At 37.3% G+C, this 19,225-nt stretch overlaps 1 long non-coding RNA gene and 5 gene segments (V, D, J or C); all 6 read right to left on the bottom strand.

The window, feature by feature from the left end:
• Positions 1-516: 516 nt before the first annotated feature.
• LOC108879936 (uncharacterized) lies at positions 517-2,289 on the bottom strand. Its single transcript, XR_007812653.1, has 3 exons — positions 2,174-2,289; positions 1,842-1,926; positions 517-573 (listed from the first exon to the last, which is right to left on the bottom strand). It is a non-coding gene; the product is annotated as an uncharacterized LOC108879936 (long non-coding RNA).
• Positions 2,290-7,346: 5,057 nt separating this feature from the next.
• Positions 7,347-7,832, bottom strand: LOC127142168 (immunoglobulin heavy variable 3-30-3-like). The segment is given in 2 exon segments: positions 7,347-7,683; positions 7,773-7,832. Coding segments are annotated over 2 exon segments (360 nt in total).
• Positions 7,833-9,456: 1,624 nt separating this feature from the next.
• Positions 9,457-10,346, bottom strand: LOC127142165 (Ig heavy chain V region 5A-like). The segment is given in 2 exon segments: positions 9,457-10,119; positions 10,210-10,346. Coding segments are annotated over 2 exon segments (378 nt in total).
• Positions 10,347-10,418: 72 nt separating this feature from the next.
• On the bottom strand, positions 10,419-11,472 carry LOC127142164 (Ig heavy chain V region 5A-like). The segment is given in 2 exon segments: positions 10,419-11,281; positions 11,372-11,472. Coding segments are annotated over 2 exon segments (390 nt in total).
• A 3,679-nt stretch (positions 11,473-15,151) lies between these two features.
• On the bottom strand, positions 15,152-15,675 carry LOC127142166 (immunoglobulin heavy variable 3-30-3-like). The segment is given in 2 exon segments: positions 15,152-15,491; positions 15,581-15,675. Coding segments are annotated over 2 exon segments (363 nt in total).
• A 1,441-nt stretch (positions 15,676-17,116) lies between these two features.
• On the bottom strand, positions 17,117-18,269 carry LOC108879941 (immunoglobulin heavy variable 1-46-like). The segment is given in 2 exon segments: positions 17,117-18,101; positions 18,183-18,269. Coding segments are annotated over 2 exon segments (411 nt in total).
• Between the last annotated feature and the right edge of the window lie 956 nt (positions 18,270-19,225).

Raw genomic sequence — 19,225 nt, forward strand, 5'->3', positions numbered from 1 at the left:
AGATATCAAAGTCACTTTTGCAGGAATAGGCTCTGAACAGCAGAAGGAAACAGCAGAGAGTCAGTCATTTTTATATTACCCTGTTTTTCATCTGCAAGTGACAAGAATGCTTTGCTCAAAAGAGAAATGTATGTCAGACAGACAAAGGAAATATCACTAATGTGAGGTAATGAATATTGCTTCACATTTGTAGATAAAAGCAAGATGAATGGGGATGGCATGTTGACCCATTATATACTAAGAAGAGATGAGTTAGGAAAATTGAAAATTTAAATATTACATACTTTGCACATGCAGGATTTTGGGAGCACCAACATGAGTTACTGTGCAGTTGTAAGATTTCCTTGAATCCCAGTCTGATTTTGATATTTGGATAAAACTGACTCCTATATATTTGTTGTTTTGAGCTGAAACTGAAGAATGTTGTACTGAAGTCAGGGCAGTCCCACTAGCATCAGTCCACTGGAAAATTAGATGCTTTGGGAGAAGTCATGCGCAAGACAACCAACAGTCATTTTCCAGATCCAGTTTTGCACTGCACCACAGGGAACAGAGTCGGCGATTGAGAAGCTTCTGTGAAAGAGTATTAGAAGTTTAAATTTAAATTAAGAAATACAAATCATTAATTACTCATATGAAAAACTGATCACACATAATGATTGGCTGAATCTTTCCACCTCAGAATTATATAAGACCCAAATAAATTAGATAACATGACATAATCTAATGTAATCTAATGAATACAAGACATGCGCTGTAAATGTGAATAAACAAAATACATTTTTAAAACTCAGTCCACATTATCAAATATTATTTAATATATTTTTTATTTTATATTTATTGGATTATTTTGCAATACTGAACACATTGCATGAACTTAAATTCCCATTGTTCTGAACCATTTTATCAGAGTAGCGGTTTATCTTAACAATTATACATAACAAGGAATTTAATAAACAATATTGTTTCAATAACAGCTAAAAAATAATAATATAATATAACAAGTTAGCATGTGACAGTCATTATCATTTTTGATTATATATAGTAACATATTGTCTTCTTGATTTTAATTTTTAATTTTTTTGTCTGTTCAGCTTGAGACAGACGCTGAAGTGCATTAAGAACAGCACCAATATTTCAAAGCCAAAACTACAGCATTATTTAATTGAAACAAGAGATATTACTATAATAAATCCATTCAAGTTTTTTTTCTTACCATGCTAAATTAAATTCAATTGACATTTTTTTCTTTTTTTTTTTACAGCCTTTTTCCCCATTACTCAAAAAAGTGAAAAAGTTGAATGCTCACAGGAAAAAATTACAAATCAGATCAAGTAACCAGTCCTCCAAACTTTAAATCAATTATTATCAATTTTTCAAGTACATATTTTCTCCTTTAAAGGTCAGTGTGTTGTGCTGTTTCAAAATAAGCTATATATTAAAAAGTATTTACTTATTACTGTCTTTGTTCGGTGTTAATAACAAGTATATCACATGTGTAACACATATTCCTTTGCTCACATACTGAGTACAGTCTGGTGTACAATTATAGTTGCCAGTAAGAGAAAAAAATAATCTAATAATGATCTGAATAAGAAGATGAAGACGTTCATTAGTAACAATCACAATTCAGCTGAATAAAATGTAAGAGCAAATCAAACCACCTCCTGCATTAAACAATAATACCAAAGAGGAAGCTCACAAATTACTTTCTTAGAAACAGCTGCATTAAAAATATATTGACGGCTCTGTTTTATGTGCTCCATCTGATCAGTACAAACTTCACATTTTAAAAGAAAATAAACTGATCACTGTGAATTTTGTGTTTAAATGTGACTTACCTGATTGTACTGTGACTGCAGTCCCTTTACCCCAGTAGTCAAAGTATCACAGTGTTGCATCTCCATTCACTGCTTGAACAAAAACCTGAAGCACAAGTAAAACACTTTAAAAATTCAGTTAATAAATGAAATGCATAGAGGTCTTGGTGCATATGAAAACCTGGTATCATCCTGTGAACATGTGTTTTGTGTTGATTCTTCATCAACTCTTAAAGTTAACATTTGCTGGAAGTAAACATTTTCATCTGTGCACCAACTGTGACTTTAAACTACCAGTTAACCAACTTTTAACTATTAATCTGTTTACTGAAAATGATAAACACGGTATTTACCTCATATTCCAATAAGAAATATTTTGTCTTGTCCTTTTCTTAATCACATGAAGGGATGAGTGTAAAATTTTAGCTGTTAGGTTTTTGTATGAGCGTTTATCTCAGTGCCCCAGTCCATCACAGTGATAAACACCAATACAAAAACCAAACACTGTTTCCTGCACTGGAGAGGAAGAGAGCTGTACTGTCAGCAGTGGTAAGAATAACACAAAATATTTTTCATCTTATAAGCCTTATAAATGCTCTAATCAGATTTTCAGTGTTTTTTTTCTCTCAATCTAACATGTCTGTCATTAATATATCATGCTATGGCTTATGTATGTTAATGTTATAATCTGATTAACTGAAATTAAAAATGACTTTGATATTATTATTATTTACATGCTTTAAAAACCTTTTGTGATATTGATACAAAAACAAAACAAAACAAAACAAAAACACTAAATGGTACCATTCTTTATTCTGTTTTTTCCTATGCTTTTTCCTCCATTTACTTATATCCTTGTGGTCCGTCCCGTGTTTTCATTTGATTGTTATCATCAATCAAATAGTCAATTAATACTGTTGAATCTCTCTATTATACACTGTAATCTATATTTATAGTTTTAACTGTTCTTTACAAAGTAATTGACTTAACTTCTTCAGACCATAATAAGCATCATCAGTAAACAAAATCTACGTCAGTTTTCAACATTTTCATTTAAAGGTTTTTACACACACACACACACACATACACACACACACACACCACACACACACACACACACACACACACACACACAAACAATACTTAAGATTTGTACAGAGTAAAGAAAAAAGGGTCATGAATTTACCCAGTGTTTTTGTGTTGCCTTTGCTGTCTGAATATGAGTTACCTCACAACTGGATTCACACTGATAGCAAAACTATACACTGACAGATGTCTTTTTTTTTTCGTCGAGTAAATTTATTGTTCTGATGATTTCCACAAAGTTTCAGTGCTGCAGGTGTGGTCCCAGGGGTGCAGAGAGAGGGGGAAGTGGCTTTCTAAGGATGATATGTTTTGAAACATCATGGAACTGAAAAACCTTCAGAGCTCTTTGTATTGTGGACTGAAATTACACCAAAACCCTTGAAAGTGTTTTGTGTTTATCATAAACAACATTATCTCTCATATTCATACCACTTTGCCATCCAAATCCTGTCCAACTTAAGTATCATTTATTTTGAATTAGACATATAGCACATGTGCAAACAACATGACCAAACATGAAATGCAAAGATTTATTAAGTCAAACTATGAAATGCAAAAACAACAACTATTTCTGCCACAGTACAATGTTTATTTACATAAGTAAAGTTAATACTGCACATAATTTAGAATTTCTTAGTCATTATATATGGTGACCATTTTATTTAGCAAATGCATGATAGATTATTGATCCTTTACACGATTTTAAAAGTAAAACTAATGAAGTCATCTGTGTGGTGTATCCATCTCATTTTATTGTTTCTTCATCTGAAAAAACAAACAAATAAGCTTGGATCAGACAGCCTGCAGGGAAAGGACTGGAGTGAATGAGTGATGACTCAGACATCAAGGATTCACCAAAGACCAAGTTCAGTTGACATAGTCTCTTCCACAAACACAGTGACTCTCAATGGACAGAACATGCAGCCTGAAGACACTGCTGTGTATTACTGTGCCAGACACCCACCCACAACAACACAAACCATCTGTAGACCTGAACAAAATCCCCACAGTACCTGAACACTTGTAACATGAAGCCACCAGAGGAGGAGCCCTCAGACCACTAATGATTTCACACCAGTTCACTGTTACAATAAAGAAGGAAACAGTCTTTTTTTTGCATCTCTATTGCATCTCTCTATTTTCCCTGCAACAATTCCCACTATGAGCAAGCACTAGGCAACAGTGGTAAGGAAAAACTTCCTTTTAAGAGACAGAAACCTCGAGCAGGGTTGAACTTTCGCTAAGCTTCATTTCAATCAGGAGAGACTTAGAACAAAAGCATGCACAAATCTGCAGTAGAATGGAATTTTTTTGTGCACAGGAGAAATAGAGTTTTGGCGCTTAGACCCCAGCAGGAAGCATTCAAATTTAAGTGGTACTTCTGATATATAGGAAACTACCCCCAAAAATAAAGGTAAACCATACCTGATGCATGGCGCTAAATGGGGGAAGGAGCAAAAATTTAGATCCACACATATAAAGCAGTTACCATGGTATGGTGAAGAGGAAGGAGTGGTAGCAATGCTGGGAAGAGAGGTGAGCTATTAGGGATTAAGGGGCTATTGAAAATAAAGTGGTCAAAGGTCATGAGAGTGGGAGTGTGAGTGATGCTCAGTGTGATTGTGAAAGGTGGTGATTGAATGAATATAGGAGTGAGTGGGGAAAGCTTAGCAATAATGGGAAATATTCATAAAACTCAGATGAGCAGGGGGATAGTCTTCCTGACGAAGTATCATTTCAGTTGGGACAGTGAACGAAAGAGTGTGAGAAAGATGAGAAATGAAGAGGAATAAATTGATTGTGCACAGAATAATAGATTTGAGCACAGGAAGAAGATTGCAACAGAGAGTAGTAAGGCGTGGCCTGTGCCTTTGCTGCACAGAGGATCAGGACCAGGGAGAATGTTTGTGACACCACCACCACCAGTATAGTCTGGACATATATGAGAGGAGTAGGCGCAGGAGGAGCAGAGGCCCATTGTTGAAGAGAGGTGGAGGAGATCCCTTGCATTGAAACTGAGGTGACAGTACTCATTCTAAAAGAATAAACTGAATATGCTGAGGAGATAGATTACACTTGTGAAGAACCTTTAAAAGAGATGATTAAAACTATGCTTGACATGGGGTGATTGCCTGAGGTTAAAACAGGGGAGAATGTGTATAAAAGAGGTCAGCCTTGAAAGGACAAAAGGGGCATCTATGCAAACAATGATACAGAAAAGCGCCCTTAGCTTTAGAATGTTTCATATAAAGCTAAGTGATTGAGGTGAAATGCTAACTAAGAAAGAAGTTGCCTCTGTTGGGACTGAAGGAATTTGAAGTAGTGAATTTATGCATTCTAAGAGGCCATAGAATGCTAAAAGGAATATGCTGCATATAGCAAGTCAATATAGAAAAAAATAATAATAATCAACCCCCTCTAAGCAGCATAGATGCAGAACTTGGAGTGTGATAGGGCGTCTGTTACCTGGAGCAGAGGGAATCACTAGCCGATAAAGCAGGGGAACTGCCAACAATGATGCAGAGAAAAATGAAAACATGAGCAGAAATCATATGAGTTTGTAACACCACCTCCAGTATTTGCATGACTTACATGAAGTTTGGAGAACGCTGAGCAGCTAGAGCTGAGGGAAAATCTGGCCATATGTAGGAACCATAGCTGAAAAGGACCAGTAGCCCGGTAGCTGGAGAGAGGCTAAAATATTCTTTGGATTGTGGCTAAGTTTGCAGTGCCTATTCTAAAAATACGCTGTGAGAGTGAATTGAATGGGGAAAACAGATCCTCTCTGGAACAGATATCATATTATGCAGAAACAGAGTGTGGATGAGAACCTATAGGTGCTGAAGGGGAGGATATTGAGATTTCTTTTAATAGCACTGAAATTGGATTAGTGAAGGCTAGGAAAAGGGAACATTTAGTATAAATTGGGTCCCGGCAAGCATAGCAGAACCATTGTGAGGCTTGGAATAGCAGATATAATGCGGTAATTAAGTAGGATGTATCTGGACAGGCAGCAGGGGAAATATTAGTGAAACACAAAACATTTCTTAAATGACCCAAGCAAAATCATATGATTTAAGTGAAGAAGTGCTAAACCTTCTGTGTGCAGATCTGACCGAATCTCAATATAAAATAGTTCCCTAGCTAATGCAGCTAGCCCCTCGAGAGGAAGGACAGGCATGGGATTTGGGCTGGCAGTGACTATGGTAGGTCTGAAAATTAAACAGGATAAGAGTCAGTAATTACAGAATTTACCAGGCATGTGCTGTCGGTAAAGATGAAGTTGTGCCTGACAACCACAAAGAATGTGACCACATTTAAAGGGGAACTCCTTATTTGTAATATTGACCTGTTGACACATAGCACGGAATTCTTTGCAATGCTATTGACGACTCCAAATAGGGGTAATCTCATATAAGGTGGGGAAGAGCCAACCTGGAAAATGAGGTAGGCCCATTACTGCATCCACGGCCCTGGAAAACCCCCAAAAATAACTTACAGATGGATTCACATTTTTAAATATATGTATTATATTTACACTATATTTGCATGCTCTTCATGGCTGAAACTAATTGTTCATGCAAATTTGGTACTTAAGAGGCCAGGTGATATCTAGCATATTAATAATAAGCTTGGGGAGAAGAATCAGAAGGCCAACTGTATTTTATTATTATTATTAATTTATTATTTATTAGGTATTGTAGCATAGGCATGCTGAACCAACTCTACCTTTCGCCCTTGCTGTCGACATTTTTCCTCAGGCTGAGGTGGTGGTGATAGAAAAGGGCAACTGAGGCAGAGAGATCAAACTACCACAGATTAAACAAAGTCTAACTACTTGTTAAGCCCCACAAACATGAGATTGACTGAGAAACGTGGAACGTTGCCACTGAAAACTTTAATATTGCTTGCAAGGTTTGTACGTATACGGGGTGAAAGGTTTGTTAATGTGATGTAAGGCTTATCTGGCAGAGGCGCAGGAATAGGATGGCCGGAGAGTGGGGACAGGCCTCTGGTGTGTTTACAGTAGGCTAGAAAACAAAACGCGGCTGAAATGTATGGGTGTTGAAAGTTAAAGCTGAGGCAGTTTAAGCCTGAAGACTTGAGTTGAAGCTTGAACTGATCTCACTGCATAGTGTAGGAGGACGTCAGGTGTTGGCGTGGCTGGAGCCGCATTTAACTGTGCAAATCCTGTTTGTTTTTCAGCTTCTGTCTTCACTGAGAAGTTGTTTTAATGAAACTCTGTTATGGAAGAAGTGAGATGCCTATTTAATAATATGATTTCTAAATTTGTATCTGATTAGAAATGGCAGAATGGAAATGGTAATTATTGCTTTTCAAAGTGTTTGATGTAACTGTATTGTATCAATGTTTTAACTTCTTGAACTATGGAGAATATTCATGTGAGATAACTGTGGTAACGATGAGTACTGTAGGATTTTGTACAGCTGCTCAACCAACTCCAGTCACTGTGACTCTCGAGCACAATAATAAACAGCAGAATCTTCAGTCTTCAGACTGTTCATCTGCAGATACAGCTGCTGTCTGCTGTTGTCTCTGGAGATGGTAAACCGGCCTTGAAATGACTGAGAGTAGTAGATGTTGCTACTGTCATAATGACTTGCAATCCACTCCAGTCCTTTTCCAGGAGCCTGTCTGATCCAGTGCATCCAGTAACCACTGAATGACAATCCAGAGGCTGTACAGGTCAGTCTGTGGGATTCTGCAGGTTTTTTAACCACTGGTTCAGATTGTGTCAGAGTCTGACCATCAACACCTGTCAAGACACAAAACACCACATCATGTAATTTAAGATGATCATTGAAATTAAAAATATTATAAATAATGACCAGTGAAAGTCTTCACCTGCCCAGCAGAGAGTTAAAAGCAGCAGTCCTGTTCTATAGTCCATCATGTTAAACTGTGTGTCCACTGTTCTCTGTCATCCTCTCTGCAGTCAGATAAGTAGAGGTGGAAGACATCTGAGTTTTGCATTGACTCCTCCTCACAGGGAGGAGAGAAGTAGATTAAACTTGGCTTTCAGTTTACTGTTTGGTGGAACTTGAACATTTATGATTTAATGTTTGTCTGACATGTTTTGACAAATACTTCTCTTACGTTTCTTCTAATAAAGCTTCAGCATGCAAATACATGCAATACAAATTAATAAAAATATCATTTATCTTGGCAGAAAGAGTATCTCTACAAGAACTTATGAATATTTTGGACACATACTCTCAAATTCTTCCTATATTCTTCCTATACTGATACTGATAAACAAAGAAATCCACTACTGATACTGAATAGTAGTGGATTTCTTTGTTTATCAGTATCAGTATAGGAAGAATTTGAGAGTATTTTGGACACATACTCTCAAATTCTTCCTATACTGATACTGATAAACAAAGAAATCCACTACTATTCAGTAATTTGCAAACATTTGTGTAATAATAAACTTAGTAGGCTCGTAGTGTTTTTATTTATTGTGATATTTAGAACATGTTTGTGTGTAGTTCAGCCACATGAATCTCTGGGTATTTGTGCAGGTCTGTTGGTGGTTTGTTTCACTGTGGTCCCAACTGTACCACTGTGCACGTACACAATAATAAACAGCTGTGTCCTCAGGCTGCAGATTCTGTCCTGTTAATGTCACAGAACTAGTAGAAGTATATGTGTGATAAAGGAACTTGTTCTTCAGAGCGTTATTTTGATAAAAGTCTCCTCCTCCCCAACGATGCATGATCCAGTCCATTGGTTTTCCTTCACGCTGTCTGATCCAACCTGTAGCATAGCTGTTATCAGTCAGAGAATAACCAGAGACCTGACAGGTGATGGTCAAAGACTGTCCAGGCTGCACAACCTTTGACTCTGGCTGGATGAGATCAATACTGTACACACCTGTGGAAACAGAAATCAACATTATCTCCATCATTCATCTGACTATTCAGTGTTTCTAATGTGTTTATTAGTGTGAATCCACTGAAAGCTCCTCACAGGATCCAGCTGCCAGCAGCAGTATCAGAGCTACAGAGAACATGGTTGATGTTGAAGCTGAACTGACGTGAGCTCTTCTGTCCTCTCACTGACACACACACACTTCACGTCCTTATATGTAAACTTTATTTGCATATTAAATAAAGTCAGCTGGGACTAGTAATAACAGACAATATACTCCAGGCAACTGTATTTTTCATTTGGTCATAGTCACCGTTGCATGGTGCTCATTGTTTCAGTGTTTCTCTACAAGTGTTTTGCCACAAAATGTTCCTGATGTGTTTAAAAGAGAGGAAAAGTTAGTATATACCTTCTTCTGAGGGTTTAAACAGGGTGAGGAAACAAAACAATGACAGATTTCAATGATTTTGCTCTGTTAAATTTACAACAATTTTATTTTTATTTTCTATCTTTTCATAAGTTGAAGAGAGAGATATCAACAGAAACAAAAAATTGCCTCTGCCACTCAGTGAATTCTATAAACCTTCAACAATATTATCTATTAATCAGATTGTTCTATTGTGGGTAATGTTCAGTATGAGATAGGCATATTTATTTAATACAATTCTGTAATTCACTGAATGAGTGTTAATTAAATCATATTAATGCTGCTGTGATTAGATAAACTCTCATTCAAAACTCACAGTCACTGCACACAAACTAACTTTTGTCAGATTGAGGCCTTTTGACAGATCATATATTGCTAGTTGAGTCTGTGCTCTAGTCAATTATCATTCTGGAAAAGCACAAATTATTGTGAGCCAATGCAGGGAAAATAGAGAGATGCAAAGAAAACTGTTTCCCCCTTTACTGTAACAGTGAACTGGTGTGAAATCATTAGTGGTCTGAGGGCTCCTCCTCTGGTGGCTTCATGTTACAAGTGTTCAGGCACTGAGGGGTTTTTGTTCAGGTCTACAGATGGTTTGTGTTGTTGTGTGTCTGGCACAGTAATACACAGCAGTGTCTTCAGGCTGCATGTTCTGTCCATTGAGAGTCACTGTTTTGCTGGAAGAGTCTAAGTCGACACTAAACTTGTTCTTTAGTGAATCTTTGACGCTTGAGTCATCACTCATCCACTCCAGTTCTTTCCCTGCAGGCTGTCTGATCCAAGCTGTGTAGTAGCTGCTAAGCGAATAAGAGACCTGACAGGTGATGGTCAGACGTTGACCTGGCTGCACAGTCACAGAGGCTGGCTGTGTCAACTGTTCACACTTCACACCTGTAAAAAGATAAACATGTTGTTTGACAAATGATCAAGTTACAGTGCAAAAGAAGAAATGTTGACTGTGATGAATCCAGAGAGACTCACATGATCCAGCTGCCAGCAGCAGTATCAGAGCTACAGAGAACATGGTTGATGTTGAAGCTGAACTGACGTGAGCTCTTCTGTCCTCTCACTGACACACACACACTTCATCTACTTCTGAAGAACCTTTATTTGCATATTGTTGAAAAATCAATTTACATCCTACAAAAATCTCTTTAAATACAGTAAGGAAACAAAACAATGACAAATTTCAATGATTGCGCTCTGTTAAGTTTTCAGCAATTTCATTTTTATTTTTTATCTTTTCATAAGTTGAAGAGAGAGATATCAACAGAAACAAAAAATTGCCTCTGCCATTCAGTGAATTCTATAAACCTTCAACAATATTATCTATTAATTATTAATTGTTCTATTGTGGGTAATGCTCAGTATGAGATAGGCCTTATTATTTAATACAATTCTGTAATTCACTGAATGAGTGTTAATTAAATCATATTAATGCTGCTGTGATTAGATAAACTCTCATTCAAAACTCACAGTCACTGCACACAAACTAACTTTTGTCAGATTGAGGCCTTTTGACAGATCATATATTGCTAGTTGAGTCTGTGCTCTAGTCAATTATCATTCTGGAAAAGCACAAATTATTGTGAGGCAATGCAGGGAAAATAGAGAGATGCAAAGAAAACTGTTTCCCCCTTTACTGTAACAGTGAACTGGTGTGAAATCATTAGTGGTCTAAGGGCTCCTCCTCTGGTGGCTTCATGTTACAAGTGTTCAGGCACTGAGGGGTTTTTGTTCAGGTCTACAGATGGTTTGTGTTGTTGTGTGTCTCTGGCACAGTAATACACAGCAGTGTCTTCAGGCTGCACATTCTGTCCATTTAGAGTCACTGTGTTGCTGGAAGAGTCTAAGTCGACACTAAACTTGTTCTTTAGTGAATCTTTGACGCTTGAGTCACTACTCATCCACTCCAGTCCTTTCCCTGCAGGCTGTCTGATCCAAGCTGTGTAGTAGCTGCTAACAGAATATGAGACCTGACAGGTGATGGTCAGACGTTGACCTGGCTGCACAGTCAAAGAGGCTGGCTGTGTCAACTGTTCACACTTCACACCTGTAAAAAGATAAACATGTTGTTTAACAAATGATCAAGTTACAGTGCAAAAGAAGAAATATTGACTGTGATGAATCCAGGGAGACTCACATGATCCAGCTGCCAGCAGCAGTATCAGAGCTACAGAGAACATGGTTGATGTTGAAGCTGAACTGACGTGAGCTCTTCTGTCCTCTCACTGACACACACACACTTCATCTACTTCTGAAGAACCTTTATTTGCATATTGTTGAATAATCAATTTACATCCTACAAAATTCTCTTTAAATACAGCTGAAATGTTCAGCTGTTTCCTCTCTAGCTGCCAGAGAGAGAGGTGAAAGGTTCCACTGTTATTTATTTCATTTTTCATTTCATACTCCAGTATGGTTAATTAAATTAACTTTTAACTTCACATAAATTAAGATGGTAACTGAGATGGAAATTGTGACAAATTAAGATCAATGAAACTCTTCACCTGCCCAGCAGACAGTTAAAATAAGCACATTACTAGAGGTGGAAGACATCTGAGTTTTGCACTGACTTCTTGTCACAAGGAGGAAAAATAGGACTGGATCACAGTAACAGTTTGCTGAAACTGGGGTTTCAGTGATGACACAGCTCAGTGAATTGAAGATTTTATTCTTTTCATTATTTATATGAGTGTCTGCTAATGACAGAGGACACAGAAACCCACACGCATATTTTGAATTATATCTTACATTATTTGCCAAAAAATATACTGCATGTATTAATTTGTAGTAGTATATCTGTTATTTATACCTGGACAGTAATTTCTGCAGATTATTATCTTGTTGTTGACCAAAAGTGATCATCGCACACAGAAAGAGTAGGAAATTAAAAGCTTTCTTGTGATCCATCAGCCTGTTAATACGAAATACTGTAAGATGATCATTAGACAGGCAGGTTTTTTTTCATGGTTATTGGTTAATGATGATCCTTCTCAGGGCCAGTTTCCACACTTTTTTACTTAAAAAAAAAATGAACAACAACAATTACAGATATAAAATAATAATTATTCCACAGGCTCTTTTGGTGCAATAAAGATGAGTACAGTAGGATTTTGTACAGCTACTCAACTAACTCCCATCACTGAGGCGAGCACAATAATAAACAGCAGAATCGTCAGTCTTCAGACTGTTCATCTCCAGATATAGGTGCTGTCTGTGGTTGTCTCTGGAGATGGTAAACCATTCTGAAAATCTTCACCTGCCCAGCAGAGAGTTAAAAGCAGCAGTCCTGTCCTATAGTCCATCATGTTAAACTGTGTGTCCACTGTTCTCTGTCATCCTCTCTGCAGTCAGATAAGTAGAGGTGGAAGACATCTGAGTTTTGCATTGACTGTTCCTCACGGGGAGGAGAGAAGTGGACTGGATGTATTTGGTGAAACTGAGAAATTGATATTAAGAAGTCAATCTGCAATTCTAGCCCTGCAGTGGGTCGGTGATCTGTCCAGGGTGTACCATGCCTCTTGCCCAGTGTCAGCTGGGATTAGCTCCAGCCCCCCCACGACCCTGAAGGATAAGTGGGGTAGATAATGAATGGATAGATGTAATCTCCCATCCCAGGTTTAAGTTAATCTTTCTTTAGACATCTGACTGGTTAAAAAAAAGTTCAATTCAAGTCAGTTAAAATATGATTAATTGGTTAAAAGACTCTTTTATTGTTAGTGTTTACATTAATATGAATAATATAAAGTATTATTCTATGCTTTCAATACATTTAACACACACAAACACACACATACATACACAAATAAGTAAATAGGAAATAAAAATGTGTCATATACTTACTGTGACCTGGGAAAATCAAATTTTTCCTATTCTGATGGAGACTGAGGTAGAAGTCAAGTCAAGTCAAATTTTATTTATATAGCGCCATTTCACAACAGAAGTTATCTTGAGGCACTGTACATATAGAGCAGGTCTAGACTGTACTCTTTATCTTATAAAATTTACAGAGAAAAACCCAACAGATCCCACCATGAGCAAGCACTAGGCGACTGTGGCAAGGAAAAACTTCCTTTTAAGAGGCAGAAACCTCGAGCAGAACCGGACTCAAGGTGGGCGGCCATCTGCCTCGACCGGTTGGATTTAGACAGAGAGAGAGGAGGGTGGGGGGATGGGGTAAGAGAAAGACAACATTGCAGATACACAGACTAAGTCAAAGTGTAAATAGTAGTAGTAATAATAATAATAATAATAATAATTACTATTACAACTAAAGGAATAATAATGACAAACAGGTTGAGCTGGATCATGGGAGCAGCAGGAAACTCTCCAGCTCCGGAGGCAGAACCCTGCAGTAACAGACAGTAGAAGAGAGAGAGAGAAGCACAGCCTGGGCACTAATGTGCTTGAGGGAAGAAACACACAGTTAAAGTGATGCAGCGATATTAAGACAGTTAATAGTAATCTCGTCGGCAGGACATCATGGACAACATTTACTAACTATTAAGCTTAACTGATGCATTGAGACTGACCCAACCCGCCGAGGGAAAAATGGTATCCTGAAATAGGAACCAGAATAATGTGCTAGTTAAAAGTTAAGGCAAAAAGATGAGTTTTTAGTTTGGATTTAAAGGCCTCAACTGAGTCAGCCTGTCTAATATCAATAGGGAGGTTGTTCCAGAGAAAGGGGGCCCGATAGGAGAAGGCACTGCAGCCCGCTGACTTCTTTTTGACTCTGGGGACAGACAGCAGCCCTGCACTCTGAGAACGCAGAGGACGGGAGGGAATATAAGGGTTAAGAAGTTCAGACAGGTATGAGGGGGCTAACCCATTTAGAATTTTATAAGTCATTAAGAGAACTTTAAAGTCTGATCTAACATGAATAGGGAGCCAATGAAGGGAGGCTAAAACTGGGGTAATATGGTCAAACCGTCTCGATTTGATTAGCATTCTAGCTGCAGCATTCTGAACCATTTGCAGACTTTTAGTGCTGGCACACGGTAGTCCTGAAAGCAAAACATTACAATAATCCAGAAGAAACAAAGGCATGGACTAGAATTTCAGCGTCTGAAGTCAAAAAAGACTGATACAAACACAGATATAACAACTACTACTTAATGCCTTTGTCTATCAGGAACAGAAAAATGTTGCTACTATTCTATAATTCATAAACATTTATGTATTGATCAACTTGGTAGACAAGTAGTGTTTGTGTGTGGTTCAGCCACATGTGTCTCTGGGTATTTGTGCAGGTGTGTTGGTGGTTTGTTTCACTGTGGGGTAACGTACACAGTAACAAACAGCTGTGTCCTCAGGCTGCAGATTCTGTCCTGTTATAGTCACAAAACTAGTAGAAGTGTATGTGTGGTAAAGGAACTTGTTGAGCATTGTTTTGATAAAAGCTGCCACCACCCCAAAGATGCATAATCCAGTCCATTGCTTTTCTTTCACACTGTCTGATCCAACCTGTTGTATAGCTGCTATCAGTCAGAGAGAACCAGAGATCTGACAGGTGACAGTGATAGAAGACACAGACATGGCACTGACTGCCCTCTAGTGTTTTTATGACAGAAACTACATTATGTTTCACTCCCATATTGTGATCTATACCTTACAATATATGCAAAATAATATTGGTATTCAACTGTTATTCAAACCTGGACAGTAATTTCAGCAGATTGTTATGCTGTTATTGACTATTCTGTGACAAAGGGATCATCACAGTTTATGTCTATGTTGTTACATATTTGTGTGTTTTTCATTTATTTATGTGGTTATTGTTGTTGGTTAATGATGATCTTTCTTGAGATCCTTTTCCATGACTTCTTTTTAAAAACAATAATGACATGAGATAAAAAACAAAACAAAAAAAACTTGGGCTTTCTTGTGATCCGCTCCTAAAGATGAGTACAGTAGGATTTTGTACAGCTGTTCAACCAACTCCAGTCACTGTGGCTGTCGAGCACAATAATAAACAGCAGAATCTTCGGTCTTCAGACTGTTCATCTGCAGATACAGCTGCTGTTTGCTGTTGTCTCTGGAGATGGTAAACCGGCCTTGGACTGACTGAGAGTAGAAGATTCTATCACTGTCATATTCAATAGTTGCAACCCACTCCAGTCCTTTTCCTGGAGCCTGTCTGATCCAGGCCATCCAAGCGCTACTGAAGTCAAATCCAGAGCCTGTACAGGTCAGTCTGTGGGATTGTCCAGGTCTTTTAACCACTGGTTCAGATTCCGTCAGAGTCTGACCATCAACACCTGTCAAGATGAAAAAGAAAATATCATATGTTTTAAGATTGCAACTGAAATAGAAATTATTTATGATCAGCATCAGTGAAAGTCTTCACCTGCCCAGCAGAGAATTAAAAGCAGCAGTCCTGTCCTATAGTCCATCATGTTAAACTGTGTGTCCACTGTTCTCTGTCATCCTCTCTACAGTCAGATAAGTAGAGGTGGAAGACATCTGAGTTTTGCATTGACTCCTCCTCACAGGGAGGAGAGAGTTGGAGTGGAATTGGTTGTCATCTTACAATTCATGGCAAGTTATGATTCCAGCCAAATATTTATTTTATTTGATAGAATATAACTGAAATCTTTATGTGAGTTTCTATTGTCTTCACAGATTTAATTTTGTTTATACATTTTAGTTGGGACTTTTGTCCCAAAAATGTAAAAATAAAAATTTGTTCCCTTGACATCTCACAAAAATAAATGAAGAAAATGTTTCATGTCCTTGTCTTGCAGTGGAAATCAGAGATCTATACACATTTTGAAGCAAACTCTGAATAAATGGATGTCAGATTTTTTACATTTAACAAATAACAGCAGCTTATTAAACATTATTTTCCTAAACATACCTGAAATTTAACCTGTTTAATGAATAAAGGCTAGGAAGGATTAGGATTGTTATTTGTATCCTTAGACTTTTTATGTCTTATAATTGTGGGTATTCTTCTTGTAATACAGACAAAACTGAATGCTCAATGGTGGTTTTAAATAAAGGGAGTAGTTTTTGTATGACTCTCCCATTACTGTCTAAAGTTAAATCCAGATGTTGTGCAGGTGAGTCTGTGGGACTCTCCAGGTCTTTTAACTGCTGGTTCAGACTCTGTTATGGTCCAACCTTCAGCACCAGTTGACACAAACAGAACAGTCACCAAGAGTGTCAGCTTTTTGTAAGCCATGTTGACAATTTGCTCAGTATGTTTTCACATCCATGAATCCTCTTTAAATATGATGTAAACTGGATCCCTGTGAGAATTTGTTTACAGTAAGCTCCTCCCACATCACATTCTGCTTTTAGAGTCAAATTCAGGGGAGTGAACACAACATAACACAAAATAAAGCAGCATTTAAACAAACAGCAAATACTGATTTAAAACATCTTTATCTACATTATTACAAAGAAATGTATGCATTTGAGTAAATTTAGAAAATTATTTTTTTCACTGAGGGATCCAGCAGTCTTGTTTTTCTGAAACTGGACTCTCTGGGTTGTTTTAATTACTGTTAAATTAGGAATACTTCAATTCAGAAATAAATAAAATACATTTATGAGATTGCAACTGCAACATCCCTTTTTATGTTTATTTTATTTTATTTTATTATGTTACTGATAGTGACAGTGACAATGAACAGAGGCAATATACTCTAAATAAACTGTTGATTTGCTGCAGCTGGTTGAGGTTGTGGATTATTTTAGAATTCTGAAAGTTTCAATATTCAAATTGTGTTTGAAGCCACAGAAATACAGATAGATTAACTTCTTAGGACTATTTAGAAACTGAAACTTGTGTGGTGATATGCAAAATGCTAATTTTGGTATTTAAGACAAAAATGTCTGCTGACTTATCAAGCGTAAAGGAAAAAAATTAAACAACATGGACAGTTTGAACTTCCATTTATTCTATTAATCCACAGTGTTTTCACTTGGTTTGTACTGTATTTTAACTACTCTCCAATCCCTAATTTACATGTTTTATTTGAAAAAATCTGCTTTCAAAAGTAAAAGAAAAGAGAACCTATCATTTCATTTTAAGATGGACTAAAGTTGGGCTATTAACAGTAGTTGTTGTCCCTCAGAAGCAAACATTAGATAAATTAATATACAAATACTCAGTGAATGAACAGTAAATGAATGTGAATATGAGAGACTGAAACTGAAAGAATAAAACCAAAAGGCAAAAGAAGCTCAAAGAAAACTTAACTGAAGGTATGAAAATGGATGAAATGATAGGTACTGCTGCCATTGCAATGATCATTGGCCTTAATGTTGTAAAGGTAACTTTGTGATGTGAATTATAGGCCTATACTGTATGAATAAATAGGAAGAACATCAGCTATTCATCTGGCCTTGTTGTTGTCACAACCTATCATACCTTCCACCACTGTACTGAATTTATTTTGAACTGGACATATTTCACTTTTCTAATTATGTTTTTCACTGTTGCAATAACTGACTCTGTTAGTTTGACCATAATGTAATAACATATAGAGACACTGTCACTCAAGTCACAGTCTGAGGTTTTTGTGCAGCTGCTCCACTGTCTTCAGTCACTGTGTCTCGAGCACAGAAGTAAACAGCAGAATCTTCTGCTGTCAGACTGTTGACCTGGAGGTACTGAGTGCTGCTGGACACATCTTGAGTAAAACTGAAACGACTTTGAAATGAACTGGCGTAGCTTGCAGTGTTGCGGTATGGGCTTATTCTCCCAATCCACTCCAGAGCTTCCCCTGGCCTCTGTCGTATCCAGTGAATAAAGTTGTTTGCCATGCTATAACCAGATATGATACATGACACCTTCACTGTCTCTCCAGGTCTTTTCACCTCAGATGGAGACTGGTCCAGTTTGATCTCACTCCAAACTCCTGTGAGTAAAGAAATGGCAATCATTATCCATTTACACACATGGACAAAAAGATACATTAAGCAAATGTGATTTTTCTTACCATCAGTAAACAGAACAAAAAATAAACCCCAGGAAATTGTATATTTCATTCTGTACAAAACCCTGTCATTCAGTGTTGCCAGTATATCTGTACTAACTGTTTTGACAGTGTCTCTGATGGTGTGTTTATAAAGAGGGAAGTATTTGCATAGACCTCCCTCTACAGGTTAAAATGGGAACATGAAACACAGTTGTACGTTTTCCTTAGTGAAATATTTCTAAAACAAAAAATGATGCAAAGCAGCAGATGTCTGGCAACCAATGCAAAATTTGCTATATTCGGCTTTGTATGTATTGATACAAATGTTTCAGTTGATACAGTTGCCATTTACTGGTAAGGGCCTGCCTTTGCTCTCTAAATAGCCTCAGTTCTTCAGGCCATGGACTCCACAAGATGTTGGAAACATTCCTTTGAGATTCTCATCCATGTCAACATGACTGCATCACAGTTTTTTCAGCTGCACATTCATCCTGCCAATCTCCAGTTTTACCACATCTCAAAGGTGATCTACTGAATTCAGATCAGGTGACTAGGGAGGCTATTGAACTCAAACCACTTTTGCTTTGTGACATGCTGCATTATTATATTAGAAGAAGCCATTCATACCATAGATAGCAGAGTTTGTGCCTGTGTCCATCCTCCCAATCCACTCCAGAGCTTTTTCTGGCCTCTGTTGTATCCAGTGTATATAGTACTCTGTCATGCTATAACCAGATATGATACATGACATCTTCACTGTCTCTCCAGGTCTTTTCACCTCAGATGGAGACTGGTCCAGTTTGATCTCACTCCAAACTCCTGTAAGTAAAGAAGATCATGACCATTATTCAACACACAGATTTGATGCTCTCACTATGAATATTAATAACTACAAGTAATAAAGTCCTTAATATTGTATTTCAAATTTCATTCAAAGTTTATTTGTTTATACTAGAAAAGACAGAGCTAATGTTTAAGTTAGCTTTTCATAGATCCTTTCTATTGTACAGAAACAGGAAAAGTGTTGTTCCTGTCTTCCCTGGACCGCTACTCCCAAAAAGTAA

This window comes from Lates calcarifer, unplaced genomic scaffold (assembly GCF_001640805.2).
Source record: "Lates calcarifer isolate ASB-BC8 unplaced genomic scaffold, TLL_Latcal_v3 _unitig_7_quiver_1103, whole genome shotgun sequence".
NCBI lineage: Eukaryota > Metazoa > Chordata > Actinopteri > Centropomidae > Lates > Lates calcarifer.